This window comes from Syngnathus typhle, linkage group LG19 (assembly GCF_033458585.1).
Source record: "Syngnathus typhle isolate RoL2023-S1 ecotype Sweden linkage group LG19, RoL_Styp_1.0, whole genome shotgun sequence".
Taxonomy (NCBI): domain Eukaryota; kingdom Metazoa; phylum Chordata; class Actinopteri; order Syngnathiformes; family Syngnathidae; genus Syngnathus; species Syngnathus typhle.
In genome coordinates this window covers 9,608,314-9,626,691 of record NC_083756.1, presented here as the reverse complement: position 1 = coordinate 9,626,691, position 18,378 = coordinate 9,608,314, and the positions used below count along the sequence as shown (strand labels likewise).

Genomic DNA, 18,378 nt, shown 5'->3' with positions numbered 1-18,378 from the left:
TGCATCAAGAGCGCTCACGGACACTGAAAAAAGATATGCGCAAATCGAGAAAGAGTTACTTGCCATAGTGTTTGCTGCTAAAAGGTTTCACCAGTATGTTTACGGAAGAACAGTAACAGTGCAGTCTGATCACAAACCTTTGGAGGTCATTGTGCGCAAACCACTGAGCAAAGCGCCAGCACGGCTGCAAGGGATGCTTCTACAACTGCAGAGGTATGATTTGAATGTGACATATACACCAGGCAAACACATGTACATCGCGGACACGCTCTCACGCGCCACAGCGTGCAATGACAGTGGCAATCTCAATGAGAACCCTTGTGATGAGAGAGTTGTATATGCCTTGGAAGCCACAGACGCGCTGAGTAGCGAAACACTTAGCCAGCTGAAATCAGCAACGGCAGCGGATGGCGTGTTACAAGCTGTATGTGAGAAACACTTGAAGGGTTGGCCCATGAAAAAGAAAAGTCTGGACAGTAAACTACACAGTTACTGGCCAATGAGGGACAATATCAGCATCGTGAATGACATTGTGATGGTCGGAGACAAAATCATAATACCCGAGTGCTTCAAGAGAGTGATTTTGGAGAAGCTGCACCTTGCACACCAAGGCGTGCAGCGTACTAAAGCTAAAGCGAGAAAAGTCCTTTACTGGCCTGGCATGACACGAGACATAGAGACAATGGTGGAAAAATGTGTGCAGTGCCAGCAGCTACAGCCCAAACACCAGGCTGAGCCACTAATTCCACACCAGGTTCCTGAACTGCCATGGATGAAAGTTGGAGCTGACATCTTCGAGCTGCATGGTCAGTCATACCTGCTGTTGGTGGATTACCTGACAAAATATCCAGAAGTGCTCAACCTGACTGATAAAACAGCTCGCACGGTGATTCAGAAGATGAAGTCTGTCTTTGCCAGACATGGGATACCTAAGGAGGTAGTGAGTGATCATGTCCCATTCGCCAGCTATGAGATGCAGTCATTCGCAGCTTCATGGGAGTTCAAGCTCACACACTCCAGCCCAGGTTTTCCCTCTTCGAATGGAATGGCGGAGCGGGCCATTAAGACAGTAAAACACGCGCTGAAGAAAGCAGTGCAGACTGGCACTGACCCACATTTAGTGTTGCTGTCGCTGAGAAACACACCGGTGACAGGACTAAACCTGACACCTGCACAAATGTTGATGGGTAGAGTCCTGCGCAGCACACTTCCATGTTCCAGTGCTGTGCTGAAACAGTCATCCCCACAGCATATTCTCGAAAGAATACAGGACTTGCAGTCCCGGCAAAAGCAACGCTACGACCAGCGTGCAAAGCAACTGCCAGTGCTGACCCCAGGAGACACGGTGCACATGCAGACGCGACGCGGCTGGGAGCCAGCGGTTGTCATCAGGCAGCGAGATGAACCACGCTCCTACACTGTACAGACGCCGGCAGGGAGGACACGCAGGAGGAACAGGCGACATCTGAGGAAGATACACCCAAGCCTGTTCAAAGACTCTCACCCTGATGAACATTTGGACTCTGAGTTTCAACATACTCAGGCTACTGCAACAGTGGACTCACCACCACTGGAACCGGTACCACGCAACCCTAGTCCTGTGCCTGTGGACGGCATGCCCACATGCTATACCAGGAGTGGCAGAGCAGTTAGGCGCCCTGCCAGGTACACTGAATGACAAAGTGATGTTGTTACTCCATGTTAAGAAAGAAAGAGATGGAGAAATTAAAGTGTGGATGTTTTGTGTTTATCGTGAAGTGTTATAAACTGTTATAGGTTCAAAAGAAAAAAAAAAAGAAAAAAGATTGTTGAAAGCCATTTGGGTTGTTGAAACATGATTTGTTTGTAATTGATATATGCATGTCAAAATTGTGATCAATGTTGATACCAAAGAGTTAAGGTAACCGATACTAGATAAGCTACTTCTCAGTTGGAAAAGAGGGATGTGGTAGATTGGAATCGAGCACTCGGTGCTCGGGGGTGTGGTCTGTCTGTATGGCGGGTCTAGGAGATGTTGACTGAGCGGGCAGTAAAGATCGACTCGTACTGCATCCTTGCCTCCGTGTATTATTGGTGAAACAACCAGTAAGCAACCCACGGTTAGTGACAACACTACAACAGTGTATCAGAGCATAAAGCCACAACAGACGAGTAGGGGGCACACTGCAAACGATTTTGGAACGATCTGGCAAAAAATGCCCGTCGCATGTTGATCAAATTTTCTTTGAAACATTGCTCGTGCCTGCAAAGACTGGCTGGAAGCGCGTTACGATTTATAGACCAGAAATAGACGTCTAAAATAGGTTGATTTTTAGATCTAAAATAGGTTGATATATAAGACCTAAAATAGACGCCTAAATTAGGTTGATTTATAGACCCTTAGGTTGATTTATAGACCTAAAGTAGACGCTTAAAATAGGTTTATTTTTAGATTTAAAATAGGTTGATATATAGACCTAAAATAGACGATTTATAGACCAGAAATAGACGTCTAAAATAGGTTGATTTTTAGATCTAAAATAGGTTGATATATAGACCTAAAATAGACGCCTAAATTAGGTTGATTTATAGACCCTTAGGTTGATTTATAGACCTAAAGTAGACGTTTAAAATAGGTTTATTTATAGATCTAAAATAGACCAGAAATAGACGTCTAAAATAGGTTGATTTTTAGATCTAAAATAGGTTGATATATAGACCTAAAATAGACGCCTAAATTAGGTTGATTTATAGACCCTTAGGTTGATTTATAGACCTAAAGTAGACGTTTAAAATAGATCTAAAATAGGTTGATTTATAGACCAGAAATAGACGTCTAAAATAGGTTGATTTATAGACCAGAAATAGACGTCTAAAATTGGTTGATTTTTAAACCAAAAATAGACGTCTAAAAAAGGTTGATTTTTAAACAAAAAATAGACGTCTAAAATAGGTTGATTTTTAAACCAAAAATAGACGTCTAAAATAGGTTGATTTTTAGACCAAAAATAGACGTCTAAAAAAGGTTGATTTTTAAACCAAAAATAGACGTCTAAAAAAGGTTGATTTTTAAACCAAAAATATATGTCTAAAAGAGGTTGATTTTTAAACCAGAAATAGACGTCTAGAATAGATTGATTTTTAGATCTAAAATAGGTTGATATATAGACCTAAAATAGACACCTAAATTTGGTTGATTTATAGACCCTTAGGTTGATTTATAGACCTAAAGTAGACGTTCAAAATAGGTTTATTTATAGATCTAAAATACGTTGATTTATAGACCAGAAATAGACGTCTAAAATAGGTTGATTTTTTAGATCTAAAATAGGTTGATATTAGGGGTGTAAATCGCGGGTTTTGTCACGATACGATATTATATCGATACTAAGAAACACGATACGATTATTGCCGATATCTTAAAGCCTGCTGCGATTCGATCACGATATATCGCGATATAGTGCTCCACGATCGATTTTTTTTTTTTTTTTTAAATAAAAAATATAGAACAATATCCTGATTTATAACAATTCATACGCAAAATCAACAAGGTACTGCAAACTCTTTATTTAGGAAATTACATTTAGTAGTATACAAAGTAGATAAAGTGATATGATAAAGTTATGATAAAGTGCATTACTGAACAAAACAAAAACAAGTTCTTTATAATGAAAGTAGTAAACATTACAACTTGACCATCCAACTCTTTACTCTTTGAACTGTTCAATATGGCCAATAATACAACATGTAGTAAAAAATCAAAAGTAGTTTGTCACATGTTTGCTCAGTGCATTGGAATTTATGATAAAGTGCATTACTGAACAAAACAAAAACAAGTTCTTTATAATGAAAGTAGTAAACATTACACTTTGAGCACCCAAATGCAAAAAAAAACCTTTGCAATACCAGAGAACTATACATAGATAAAATATGTATGTTGTCATTTAACTCTTCTATGAAACAAAAATAACTTAATTTATAACTCTTTATATAGAATTTTAACATTACACGCTGTTTACTCTTTGAACTGTTCAATATGGACAATAATACAACATGTAGTAAAAAATCAAAAGTAGTTTGTCACATGTTTGCTTAGTGCATTGAGATTTATGATAGTGCGTTCTTTGTTAGGTTCTTCTTCAAGAAAATCAAGTGATCGACATGCTCAGGTGTCAAAACACTACGTTCTGAGCGGACAATGTCACCTGCAGTGCTGAATACACGCTCGGAGGGCACGCTTGTTGCAGGAATACAGAGATAGGTTTTGGCTAGATTTGCAAGGAGGGGAAACTCCATTTCATGACTTCCCCACCATTCTAACAGATTACCTTTGAGTGTTAATAATTCAGTCTCTTTGTATCTATTTACTTCCATCTCTGCCAGCTGCTTGGATGTTTTCACGAAGTTGCTGCTCGCAGTGTATGTGTCCCCAAACAGATCCTCCATTGCTTTGTTTTTTTTTGAGACAGGAACATATTCTAAAATGACACAAAAACACAAACATCGTTTTAGGGCTCAGGTTTATAATAATTATGCAGAAAACAAACACCGAATTACTTACAATAATTAGGTGTTATTTAATTATGCAGAAAATACACACCTGAAGCATGGAACTCATCATCACATGCCTCTTCAGATGGGTGTGTTGTGTGAGTTTCCTCCATTGCAGTGGCATCATGAGCCTGTGTGTCTTCCTATGAACCGATAAAAGATGTGCATTGTTAATAATTATCTGGTAATACGTTTATCATGTGCTAGTATTTAATCTTACTTACTTTTTGGTCCCACAAGTGTGCAGCCTCATTTATGATATTCTTGAATGTGGCATCCCTCTCCTCTTTGCACAGAAAGGGCAGGGTCTTGAATCTTGCATCAAGGGCAGCTGCAGTGTTTAATACTTCTTGGACATCTGTGTAACGATGCTTGAGCTCTTTGGCCATTGTTTGTTTCATTTCTTTGATCAGTGGCATGCCATCCTCACAGAAACTGAAATGTTCAATCAATTTACTTTTCAGTGGAGCAATGACTGAGATAGTTGGTTGTGCCTCCTCACACATTATTGTAGTTGCAGTTTTCACAGGCCTCAGTAACTGTATAATTTCTTCAGCTGTGGATATGTCATCTTCATTTAGTATTTGTAAATCATTCTTCATGGACTTTGATTTTTTGATCAAGCTGTGCAGCACACACAGCAGCCTGTTGCTCCAAAAAACGCTCCACCATATCAAACGAGCTGTTCCAACGTGTGATGACATCTTGGATGAGTTTGTGTGGTGGGAGATCAAGTAGTTTTTGTTTCTCTTTTAACACAGCATTGGCCAGCGTGCTGCGGTGAAAAAAACTCACAACACGGCGTACTCTACCTAAAAGACAGGCAGCATCATTGCATTTGAGTCCTTTTTGAGTTGCCAAGTTGATAGTATGTCCAAAACATTTTATGTGCGGTGACAGATGCGCCTCTATTCCTGCTACGGTCATGTTCCTGGCATTGTCAGTTACAAGAGCTGGGTTTTTATCTGCAATGTGCCATTCTTCACATGCTTCGTTTAGGACAGAGGCTAGGTTCGGTCCTGTGTGAGAGTCACTTAAAACGCAAGTCTGAAGCACGTAGTTTTTTAGCGTCCATGCTGTATCAATGTAGTGGCAAGTGACCTTAATGTAGGCTTCAGTTGAGCGAGAAGTCCATCCATCTGCAGTGATAGCAACCCGTCCTGCTTCCTTTAGTTCGTGTAATACCTCCGCTTTAACACGGGTATATAGACGTGGTACACATTAAAGTACTGTCTCGATGGTATTGTATATCTGGGCTCTAGCGTATTCATTAACTCGGAAAATCCCTCACCCTCCACGCTACTAAACGGTCTCAAGTCTTTACAGATATGATATGAAATTGCAGCAGTGATGGATTTAGCTCGTTTAGAGTTTTTACTTAGCATTTGGGGGAAAAATGTGCTCACGGAGGGCGTCGTGTCTGTGTTGTTTTCGCGGCCGCTGCTTGAGGGAGAGATGTCGTGTTTTCTTTTTAGATGTGCGGCGAGATTTGTGGTGTTCCCAGAGTATTTTATCACCGCATGGCAGTATTTGCAAACAGCACGCCTCTTGTCCGTTGATCCATCTTTTTTCTGAAATCCGAAGTGCCTCCAAACGAACGATTTTAAGCCTAAGGGGGAGCAAATGTTCTCGTCACTAGCCATTGTAGCACCAGGCCAGGAGCCGCTTACTAGCTAGCGCCTCCCCTTTCACCTGCCTGCTCTGCTCACAACACAACTTGCCGCGCCCTGCTCGCGGAAAGAGGAAGCAAGCAACAATGAACTGGATTTCAAAATAAAGTCGCGTCTAATGTCCGAGGTCAAACACGGCGATATAAATCGATGTTTACGTTTAGCATCGATACCAATATATCGTAGAGCATTATATCGATTAATCGATGTGTATCGATGTATCGTTACACCCCTACACATTACTTTTGGCACATTGAAAAACACATTACTTTTGGCACATTGAAAAACACATTACTTTTGGCACATTGGAAAAACAACATTACTTTTGGCACATTGGAAAAACAACATTACTTTTGGCACATTGGAAAAACAACAGCACTTTTGGCACATTGGAAAAACAACAGCACTTTTGGCACATTGGAAAAACAACAGCACTTTTGGCACATTGGAAAAACAACAGCACTTTTGGCACATTGGAAAAACAACAGCACAAGTTATAATTGTGTTGTGTATTGAGTTACTTATCAGGTCTTGCTCTTCTTCCCCCCCCCCCGCCAACAGAGACTCTGACCCCACAGAGTCAAGCTCCTTTTTCCCCCAGAACTCTCCGAAGTCCACAAGGTACAGATTTATTATGGATATATCATTAAATGTTGATGTAATCAATATTGTTTTGAGTTAGCTTTGCAAAGTGATATTTTATTTATTATTTGAATGTATTTCAATACTTATGTTAAATTTTACAATCCAACACCACCCTTCCTCCCCCCGCTCCCAGAGACTCGGGCCCAACAGAAATGCATCCGTCCTTCCTTGCTTTCTCCAACAGGTACATATTTACTTTAGGATGTTTCATACTTTTACAAAGTTTTTGATAATTGGAAAATGTTTTACTTTTACTGATATTTTTGTTTTTGTTTCATTCTTTGACAGTGAGAAGGTTGCAGAGATATCCTATGTCGCTGCAAAGTAAGAAAATAAGTTATTTGAAGGTATGAAACTAATTGGTGTCTCTGACTAGGTAATTTTTGTATATTATTTCTGTTTCTGTTCATCTCAGAGTTTGAAAAAATTATGATTGAGAGTATGGTGTATTTAATACAAATAGTGTCAAACGTCCACAATGTTGTGGAGACACATAAAACATGGAACTATCCGATTGCCTCAAAAGACGCCCTAATCTTAAGGCAATTTGAAATAAACCAACCGCAAGTACGACGGTCCTTGGTAAGTAATAATGCTATTTGCTTTCAACTGGGATATAATCCACTCTTAATTCATATCATAATTTCTGTTCATAATTTGTCATATAATAATAATAATAATAATAATAACTGGGATTTATATAGCGCTTTTCTAGGTACCCAAAGTCGCTTTACATGCGTGTGTGTGTGTGGGGGGGGGGGGGGGGGGGAAATAAGAAGAACAAAGAAACACCAAGGGCAGGGTCAGTTAGGAAAGGCTAATGTGAAGAGGTGGGTTTTTAGGGTGGTTTTGAAGGTAGGGAGGGAGGGGGCATCTCTGATGTGCCTGGGGAGAGCGTTCCAGAGAGAGGGGGCAGCCACGGAGAAGGCCCTGTCGCCCCAGGTTCGGCGCCTGGTCTTGGGGACCTCCAGGAGGCCGGCATCACTCGACCTGAGGGAACGGGATGGGACGTGTGGCTGGAGGAGGTCAGAGAGGTAGGGTGGAGCCAGGTTATGGAGTGCCTTGTAGGTGGTGAGGAGTATTTTAAAGGTGATTCTATATTTGACAGGCAGCCAGTGGAGGTCATGAAGGACAGGTGTGATGTGCTCTCTGGAGCGGGTTCCGGTGAGCAGGCGGGCAGCGGAGTTCTGGACATATTGCAGTTTGTTGAGGGTTTTGGAGGTGATGCCGTAGAGGATGCTGTTGCAGTAGTCTATTCGGGATGAGATGAAGGCGTGGATGAGGGTTTCGGCAGCAGAGGATGTGAGGGAGGGCCGGAGACGGGCTGTTAGGTTTTTACAGACAGAGTGAATAAATGTTAAGAGAAACGCACCAACGGACAGACCACAAGTGAGGCAGAATATTGAGTCGTAGCTTGCGCAAGGAGTGCAGTACAGACAGCTTACAATGCCCAACCTACACTAAAGTCTGTCTGCATCCTTGCTCTCTTTATTTGGGGAATTTTCCTCATCACATGTGTAGCAGAAACCAAATAAGGGTAGGGGGAAGCGCAAACGGTTTCTGCTTTTGGTAAGCGCAGGAAACTTCTGGTGTGTGTAGATTACTGCAAACGTTATGCTAATGTGGCGACATAGGAAAGAGCAAACAGAGTTCATCAAGTTCAATGGGTTCAAGCAGTCTTATCAGCAAGGACCAGGGGCGCTCCCAGCGCTCCATTTCTTGAGGGTGTGAGGTGCCGAGTCAGCCACTTGAGGAAGGCTGACACAATGTCGTTGCTGCTGTCTCTCGCTGACCGAGACAAGACCTCACACCTTGGCTGATGTGGTATTCTGTGGTGGACATAAGAACAGCAAAGCAGAACAACGAACGCACGTACGCAGATCTAATCTAACGGTAGATCTAACGAGACATCATTTACTGTAATATAGTAATATAGAAACTAAAAGAGAACGCATGATAACATATATATACAATTTTCCAACAATTCCCCCCTGTTTATCATAAGTTCTCAGAGACCCTCAAATCACCCAAAGGCTACTTCAAAAGATTTTCAGCCGCAGGATCATACGTCATAAGAACAAATTTACACCCGGGAGGCGACCGAAGCCAATCAGACAACGTCGGACTCAGGAAAAAGGTCGGACAGGTCCACAGCGGGGGCCTCATCAATGGAGTCAATGCGAAGATGACAACTCGGGGGCCGTGGGAGCTCAAAGTCGTCCTCAGGGAGCAACGGAAAAGCGTCAGCCGGCGGAGAGATAGCGGTCGTAATCAATTTATTAATTAGGGACCGGAGACACGGAATGCAACAACATCCACACAAGGTCAAAACAGCAGAAAAAACGGCAAGGGAGACTAGGACCGAGGAAACCAGGGTGCGGTACTTGCCGAACACATTCAGCCAGCTGTTCCAAACCTCCGTGTTCACACCACTGTGGTCCTTCATCTTCCCATTCAAGGTCCTCAAACCCTCAAGGGCCAGGGACAGGCTTCCGCCGGCTGCAGTGTTATTTGGGATAAAAGTGCAGCATTGCTCACCGAACATGGCGCAGACACCGCCCTCCTTAGCGAGTAGCATGTCAAGGGCCATCCGGTTCTGGAAAGCCATGAGGGAAGTCGCGGCCAGCTGGGAGTGGACCGCTCTGAAGCCCGCCTCGGTCCAATTTCCAAGCCTCTGCACGTTGTAGTGGATGTAATTGATCCTGTCAACATTTTTGTTAAGGGTGCACCACCAACAAATGGAGGATTCGAAACCAGCTGCTATCTGGTTCACCAGCTTATACTCATCCGGCACTCCTCTGGGAACTCCAATGGCATCTATATAGGTCGGATCCGCCGCGCCTTGCCACTCGGCACTCCGCTTAGCCCTCGACCAGGGTCGGGGCACAAAAGAATCAATAAAAACGTCTAGCTCATGAGTAGATGCGGGCATTAATAAAACGGGAAGCAAAAGGGTCACCAAAGCGCAAGTACCAGAGCTATTAAAAGGGAGACTATCATAAAGTTTGTCAGTGTTGCACCAAAACCAAATATCACTACGAGCGATGGGTGAGAAAAGGCAGCGCCATAGAACAGGGAAGTGCACAAAGGAGCTGACAAAACGCCTAGGCTTGCGCCGGTACCGGGCAACTTGATGCACGTGAAATTACCTTTAGCAACATCAGTGGAAAAAAGGGGTTTGGACTTTGCCAAGGAGGAAACGGGATAGACCTTGTCCCAACTGGAGCAAGGATGAGCAGACGGAATGGAAGGGGTAGACATCACAAAAATCGCACATTCAGGAGCCACACTCGCGGGAATGATTCTCAAGAGGGGCCGTGGGCCCATACACACAACGCAACTGGTGTTAGTCACATTAGCAGCTTGCTCGGCCATGAGGAGCCAATTGTTAGTCTGGCCACTCATACCTGTGGAGGCCACAAAGTGACTGTCTACATCGGTGAGGGCCACGCTCGTAATCACCGCCCCAGATGTTTTGGAAAAGTCGCTCAACACGGGACTGTCAGCGCCCCGCATAGTTTTGTTAACGCAAAGGACAATAGGAAACTGAGGATCCTTCCCAGAGGACCAAGCCCACAACTGAAAACCCCAACAGGAAGTATTGAGCAGGGTAGCGTGAGGGGGCCGAACCGTGTCATCAGGGAGTGTAACGGTCAAAAGAAGGCTTGAGCCTTGGTTCTTCAAAGTGATACGTTTAGCAAAAAACACAGCTTCTTCACTGGAGCCAGGAGGCCAGTAACCTGGTACCTGCGAGGTGATGAAGGCGCTCCAGTCCGAAATGTCTGGATTGACAGTCAAATACCACCAATACCCAGGCCATTTGTCACCCGTAGTGAGCCAGCCTTGTCGGGTACCTTTCAAACTCTTCAAGGGCACGGTGATAGTGGAAGCCGTGTTTGGGGCCACGGTGAACGCCAATGAATGTAGGTACGCGTTGGCTATGCGCCATGGCACGCAGGAAATACCGTCGTGAACGAGAGCAGGCGTGCAGTGTTTAAAGGTGGGCCTAATGGACGAGACCTCACGCCTATGTCTACGCGAAGCAACATCATCCCATGGACAATATCGGGAACCAACGGAACTATCGCGACTGTGCCTAGGATCGTTATCCGTCGAACAAAGTTTGTAAAACTCATAATCAGAAATAGTAAAAACATCAGGTGAATCAGAAACAGCGGAAACTACAGGTAAATCAGGAACAGTGGAAACTCCAGGTGAACTGTCTGGAGTCGTGTGTTTTATAAAAACAGGGCCGATGCGCATATAGCACACTGTCCCAACTACAGTGAAACCAAAAATGACAAAAATCCAAATGAATGCTTCCCAAGGTTTGCAACCATCCCGCACCTTCGCAAGACATTGTTCCAACGGCATTTTAACACCTAGTTTTAGATCTCCTCAGAGTCAACTCCCTGAGCTTCGGGTTGGTGGCTTGGAATGCTTCTGCTGGCTTTCGTGTCAACCCTGGATCTTGGCACCAGAATCAGGCACTATTACCAGACTTGCACACCTTCCGTACTTAGGTTGGGTCTGCGGAGATCACCTTTTTACAGTGTGACAAATGAATCCACGTGTTACGTTCGGCTATTTTTAAAGCGTTAGGTGTTGTGAGAAGCACTAAAAAGGGACCTTCCCACTTGGGCGAGTGCCAATTCTTCTTCTTGATGCTCCTGATCAAGACCCAGTCTCCCGGAACCACTTTGGGGTCCTCCTGCGGAGAGATGGGTTGGTCAGTAATGTTACTGGTCTGATTTTTAGCATGTTCCAACATTTTTCTCATGTAGTCGGCCAAAGTGGCCTCTTCCGGCACGTCCCAAACATTTTTAAACTGAGGAAGCCTGTACGGCCTTCCAAAGATGGTTTCATAGGGAGTCAACCCAGTCGTACTTGTAACATTCATGTACATTTTCACTAAATCTAGACACTGAGTCCATGGTCGTTTAGTTTCCTCCATGCATTTTTTTAGTCTATTTTTTATAGTACCATTAAAACGCTCAATCAAGCCAGCTGACTGTGGATGGTAGGAACAATGGTTCTTTATATTTATGTGGAACAATCTCCCAATGTTTTGCACCACTTGATTGACAAAATGTTGACCATTGTCACTATAAATTTTTTCTGGAATGCCATATCTTGGAATAATGTCTTTGCACAATGCTTTTGCTACTGTTAGTGCGTCCGCATGTCTAGTGGGAAAAACTTCTACCCATTTAGAAAACGCATCGATGATGACCAAACAATATTCTTTTCCCTCGCTCTTATTTAATTGGATGTAATCCATATGTATTGTGTGAAATGGATACAATGGAGTCGGAAATTTTCCTCTCCGAGGTCGCAAGTTACCTTGTGGATTGTGTTTAGCACAAATCAAACATGCTCTGCAAAATTGTTGCGAAAAACCAGCAAACCCGTATGCTGTGTAAATGGACTCAATCTGTTTCACCATCCCCCCTGTCGAGACATGGGTGACCCCATGACTCGAAATAGCAGCCCACTTATACAAGTTCCGAGGCAAGACAGGCTTGCCCAGAGGTCACACAAAAAGGCCATTGTCATTTTTAATGGCGCCCCGTTTCTCCCAAGAGAGGCGCTCCTGGGAGGGGCTTTGAGATTGCATGTCAAGCAGCACGTCAGGAGAAACGTGAGACACGGAATCGCTATCAGTACAAGAAGAGAGGACATGGAGCACGCCTTCAGCGGCAGCCTTGGCAGACCTGTCCGCGAAGGCGTTACCCAAAGAAACAGGATCAGTCCTAGTAGTATGAGCAGCACATTTGCAGACCGCCACCTTGGAGGGCAGTTGGACAGCGTCCAAAAGTTGGGGAAGCAATGTCGAATGGGTGACGGGCTTGCCTGTAGATGTTACCATGCCACGGTTGCTCCATTGTTGAGCAAAGACGTGCACTGTGGCAAAAGCATACTGACTGTCAGTCCAAATGGTGACAGGCTTGTTCGCGAAAAGAATGCAAGCTTCCGTGAGAGCAATGAGTTCAGCGGCCTGTGCCGACATATGGGAAGGCAGTTTCACAGCTTTCAAAACCTCGTCAGCTGTAACGACAGCGTAACCAGAGAGGGTCACGCCAAGAGCATTTTTCTTCGAAGATCCATCAACAAAAACCACGTGACCGTCAGACAAGGGTGTGTCCTCCAGATCGGGCCGAGCCTTGGCTACTTGTTGGGCCGCATCGACACAATCATGGAAATCACCGTCATCCGGAAGAGGAATGAGAGTAGCAGGATTGAGTGTTGTGCACCTCTCAACGGTCAGATGCGGTTGGGAAAGCAAAGTAGCCATGCACGACAAGTGACGTGCAGGCGACAAAAAGGTCATGTTTGTTTGTAGCAAAAGAGCTGACACTGCATGCGGAACTTTCAGCGTTAAAGGATGAAACAACACAACGCTGGCGCTGCTTTCCACAGCCATGGAGGCCGCCACCACGGCCCTCACACATGGTGGGAGAGCGCAAGCAACACTATCCAATTTAGAAGAATAAAAGGCAATAGGGCGAAGTTTCAAGCCATGCGATTGCATCAAAACAGAGGTCATATAATGACCTTTGCAATCAACAGTCTGGACAAACGGTTTGTCATAATTGGGCAAGGCTAGAGTGGAGCTAGAGACCAATGCCTGCTTGATCAACACAAATGCATCCTCCGCCTCAGGAGTCCATTTTAGTGGAGTGGACATCGAGATGTCCTCAACATACATTAATTTGGACAGAGGAGCGACAATTTGGGCATAATCAGGCACCCAGCTCCTGCAATAACCAGCAAGACCCAGAAAAGACATCATTTGTTTCTTAGTGAGTGGTTTAGGGGCCTGCAAAATGGAAACTTTCCTGCTCTCAATTATAGTTCGACCTTGGGAACTAAGATTGTGTCCTAAATATTTAATTTCCTCGGACCACAGTTGGAGCTTGTTTTTGCTGACCTTGTGGCCTTCCTTCGCCAAGTGATGTAACACTGCAAGTGTGTCCGTCTGACAAGAATCAAAATCAGGAGAAGCAATCAAAATGTCATCAACATAGAGCAAAATCTGACTTCCCTTTGGCGGGACAAATTTTGCCATGCTGGCCGCCATCACCTGCGAATAGATAGTTGGGCTTTCGCAGTACCCTTGGGGCAGTCTGGTAAAGGTGTACCTCGAGCCAGCATAAGTAAATGCAAACCAAAACTGGCTTTCTTCAGCAACAGGAACAGAGAAGAAAGCGTTGCTAATATCAATTACTGAGAACATCTTTGCATCAGGCGTCAATGAATTCAACAAGGTGTGTGGGTCAGGGACACAAGGTGCCCTCTGAATGACGGCGCTGTTCACTGCTTGCAAATCTTGCACCATTCTCCACCCGACAGAAGGAGGCGCTTTCTTCACAGGAAAAATCGGAGTATTACAAGGAGAATCAGGACAGAGAATAATGACACCGGCTTTTAGCAAATCCGAAATAACAGGTGCGATGCCTTGCAGGGCATCGGGTTTCAATGGATACTGTCGCACACAAGGACGGTACTCAGTCTTAGGTCTAATGACAACAGGAAGTGCACTTTTCACCAACCCAACGTCAGAGGGCCCTGTTGACCAGAGATCAGTCGGGACCTCAGCGAGGACCTGCTCATCTCCTGGTGACAACACAAAATGTCAAGCTGAGGGTGCATTCTCAGAACAAGTTTTAGCATGCACACCACAAGAAAGGAAAAAGATGTGGTTCAAGACACTTCTGAAAAGCTTGGTAGAAGGACTGTAAAGAACACCAGAACTATCTCGAGTCCAGTCAAGGGCAGCCAATCCGTCTTTGGCCATGAATCCCACGCTTTGCCATGTGGATGAAAAAGGTCGGAACAAAGAGATATGGAGCGGGGTGGCCGTCTTGTGTAAATTTTCGATTCTAGAGGGAGCTGGCTGCATGACTACACAAGCGCGGCTTTCACCATCATGTAAGAGGAAAGCTGCTCTCAAGATGATAGGCGTAGCAGCCTTAAGCATGGCTTCGTAGTTTTGGTCAGGACCGGGCGTGTCCTTGTGCCACAAGGTCACGTGCAAGTCGTTTGGTTCCATTGCCTGCTCAGGGCATCGCAAAAGGCTTCTGGCCCGTGCCAAAAGAGGAGACCCAAATTGTCTCACCTCGGGGTCAATTAAATCCAATGAATAAAAATAGTAGCAATGAAATTGACCAAATATTTGTAATTGGTGACGCCTTTTGACAACGATTTTGTCATCAAGAGATACTAGAGAAAGACCAAGAGCAGTGAGAGCATCTCTTCCAAGCAAGTTAATAGGGCAATTTGGCATCAGCAAGACAGGAATGCAACAACTTCCTCCTTCAGGGTCCCGTATCCAGACTGGATGAGACTGAGGAACTGGAGTTGTCATTCCATTTGCTGCCCTCACCCAAAAGGATCTCCCGCCTTCTCGCACATCCGCAGGAATGTCGCGACAAGTAGTGATGCACGCTCCTGAATCACACAAAAAGGTAATGGGAGTACCATTCACAAACAAAGTTATCACAGGTTTCTCTACATTGTTCATCAACAAGTCCTGAATGTTCAAATCTGCATCAATAGGGGGAGCTGTTGTCAAAACAGCTCCTTCAGTTCCATGCTGACTGTCGGTTAGTCACAAGGGAGGGACAGCCCCGCTTTTATGGGGGTCCGGACAATATTTTGCTATGTGGCCCTCCTTGCCGCACGCCCAGCAGACAGGAGGCTGAGTGCTAGGTTGCTTCGGTTGACCTGTCGGGCCATAACCGAGAGCACCATGCCGGTAGCCTCCCCTGCCCTTGCCGCGGAAGTTTCCACGACCATGCTTCTTCTGGTAAGGTTCAAAAGTTTTGTTTTGATAAAATGCATCATGTGAGTCTTTATCAGCAAAAAAAATGGTAGCCACTTTCCCTTTTTCTTTTCCTTTTTTCAAATTAACAACTTTCTCAGCATGCATGGCATGATCAATAAATTGTGGCAGTGTGGAAGTAGGGAAAGTGATCATATGTTTCACAACCCAGTTTTGAATTGCTGGTCGCGAATTTGTATGTAGAGCATTTTTGAACTGCTGGTTGTAAACCTCAGTTCCAGGTACCAAGCCGCTATTGGCTTTGAACACTTTCTCCAATCTGTGTCTATAATCTTCAAACAATTCATCCTCTTTTTGTTTGGTTCGACCAATTTCTGCATAATTTGCTCTACGTTGAAATTTAGTTTTTATCCTGCCCAAAAGTTGCTCAATTTGATTTCTCAATGGCAGCCCATTATATTCCAATGGGCGGCCATTTTCATCAAAAGGATCCCAATTGCCCTTGACACTGGCCCAGTCTTTGGTCAAAGTTGCCATAAAAACTTGTTGCACCTCATCTCCTCTTAAATTATAAGAAGCAATGAGTTGCATCATGTCAGTACAATATTGCTCAACATCTTCAGACGGCACTGCTATTCCCTCAGTGGCTGATTTTACATCAGCATGAGTCCACGTTCTGTAGACTAAAATAGTGGGCCCTCCGTCATCATGGGGGTTTGCCACTTGAATCATTGGGTAGGCCTCGGTTACTCCTGCGCCCATGTAGTTCGGGCTGCCGTCTGCTACGGGGGCCGATGGAGAGGGAGCTTCCGCTTTTACGCGGCTCCGCGTAACCATGGCGTGAGCAAAATCACTATATTTTGGAGGGTCATCTACGACCGGCAATTGTGGGTACAATCGCTCGCGCTCCACAGTACTTCTCCTAACAATCTGTTCATCTTTCTCATCTGAATCCACCCCCTCCTCGGGCACGGCTCTCAAGCGAGGCCGCGCTACCGAAGTTTCATCATCTTCTCGTCTGTGCAATAAAAGGCTCTCTTTGGAGACGGACTTTTCTTCGCTCCTTTTGTTCTTTAATTTTTCTTTTATTTGTCCACATTTTCTTTTTTCTGCTTCCAATTCCCATTTCACTATTAAATGATACCCATCTTTATTCTTTTTATTTGCACCATGTTTGGCAATAATCGATTGTTTGAGATTGTTTAATGAGTTTGCACTCAATTGACCATCGAAGTTATAATTCGTTATCCATTTATCGAGATATTTCACATTTTTAGGGTCGACCCATTCCATTAATTTCCAATCTTTGCATTTTAATTTATCTCGAGGTAAAGAGTTTCGTTTGCTGTTTAAATTTCCCATGGTTTTATTTTCTAAATTTCGGAGTTGGCGGTTCGAATGGCACCTACAGTGTCCTAAAGCCAACTTTATTCACAGGACAGTGGTTAAATATTCGATGTGGAGTAAGTCTCCTTTCACCTTCCCAGCAGGGAAGCGGAGAGTTCTCTAGCCTCTGCACCTCACACAAAGCCACTGTTTACAATCCTGTGTTTTTATATAGAGGAGAGCTCAAATGAGATCACTCTCAGTCAAACCGCACACAAACACACCACACGCGTTTTTCACCACTTTTAGGAATAACAGAGGAGTCCGCACCTCCTTGCGGAATTTAACTAACAATTAATCGCTAGGTTTAACTAACAATTAGTTAGGGGGCTCCGCACCGCCCCGCGGAATTTAACTGTTCCTATTTCACTTGACAGGGTCTAGAATTCCCAAGGTTTTAGTGACTTCTCGTCACTTTTCTCTTTAAGTGACCTCTTGTCACCGCTCATTCATTCCTTTTAGTAGAATCAATATTCCTACTCACAGTCCGCTGGTCCTTTTCCTCGGGTGATTTCGGCAGTCCCCCCAGCGTCCAGCCGAACCGCTCGAGGCAGTCCCGTCAAAGGGCTTTTGTTTACCTTGGCCAAGGATTTTTCCTGCGTCGAGGAGTCCCGCCGGAGCCGCAAGGACGTATAGAAATCCCGGACGAGCCCCCAATTTCTGTTAGGTTTTTACAGACAGAGTGAATAAATGTTAAGAGAAACGCACCAACGGACAGACCACAAGTGAGGCAGAATATTGAGTCGTAGCTTGCGCAAGGAGTGCAGTACAGACAGCTTACAATGCCCAACCTACACTAAAGTCTGTCTGCATCCTTGCTCTCTTTATTTGGGGAATTTTCCTCATCACATGTGTAGCAGAAACCAAATAAGGGTAGGGGGAAGCGCAAACGGTTTCTGCTTTTGGTAAGCGCAGGAAACTTCTGGTGTGTGTAGATTACTGCAAACGTTATGCTAATGTGGCGACATAGGAAAGAGCAAACAGAGTTCATCAAGTTCAATGGGTTCAAGCAGTCTTATCAGCAAGGACCAGGGGCGCTCCCAGCGCTCCATTTCTTGAGGGTGTGAGGTGCCGAGTCAGCCACTTGAGGAAGGCTGACACAATGTCGTTGCTGCTGTCTCTCGCTGACCGAGACAAGACCTCACACCTTGGCTGATGTGGTATTCTGTGGTGGACATAAGAACAGCAAAGCAGAACAACGAACGCACGTACGCAGATCTAATCTAACGGTAGATCTAACGAGACATCATTTACTGTAATATAGTAATATAGAAACTAAAAGAGAACGCATGATAACATATATATACAATTTTCCAACACGGGCAATGTTTCTGAGGTGGAAGAATGCAGTTTTGGTGATGT

At 44.4% G+C, this 18,378-nt stretch overlaps 2 protein-coding genes and 1 long non-coding RNA gene across 3 annotated transcripts in view; 1 reads left to right on the top strand and 2 right to left on the bottom strand.

Annotated features, from left to right (window-relative positions):
* Positions 1–7,569, top strand: part of LOC133143976 (uncharacterized) — a 69,029-nt gene extending 61,460 nt beyond the window's left edge. The window contains exons 2-4 of the long non-coding RNA XR_009710525.1: positions 6,779–6,821; positions 6,979–7,029; positions 7,134–7,569. This is a non-coding gene — a long non-coding RNA (uncharacterized LOC133143976). The remainder of the gene's footprint in view (positions 1–6,778; positions 6,822–6,978; positions 7,030–7,133) is intronic.
* LOC133143967 (WD repeat domain phosphoinositide-interacting protein 4-like) overlaps positions 1–18,378 on the bottom strand; it is a 60,273-nt gene that overhangs the window by 12,589 nt on the left and 29,306 nt on the right. The window lies entirely within an intron of this gene.
* Positions 3,532–7,109, bottom strand: LOC133143970 (E3 SUMO-protein ligase ZBED1-like). Its single transcript, XM_061266302.1, has 3 exons — positions 4,755–7,109; positions 4,580–4,673; positions 3,532–4,457 (listed from the first exon to the last, which is right to left on the bottom strand). Exons 1-3 carry the CDS (start codon positions 5,232–5,234, stop codon positions 4,087–4,089), a joined length of 945 nt encoding a protein of 314 aa, XP_061122286.1. The 5' UTR covers positions 5,235–7,109; the 3' UTR covers positions 3,532–4,086.

What these genes read in the sequence shown, in the direction of transcription:
- LOC133143970 (XM_061266302.1), bottom strand. Translation starts at nt 5,234, where the DNA reads ATGTCATCACACGTTGGAACAGCTCGTTTGATATGGTGGAGCGTTTTT. An exon ending in CACACTTGTGGGACCAAAAA is followed by an intron (nt 4,674 to 4,754) that starts GTAAGTAAGATT and finishes ATCGGTTCATAG; the next exon opens with GAAGACACACAGGCTCATGA. An exon ending in TGATGAGTTCCATGCTTCAG is followed by an intron (nt 4,458 to 4,579) that starts GTGTGTATTTTC and finishes GTGTCATTTTAG; the next exon opens with AATATGTTCCTGTCTCAAAA.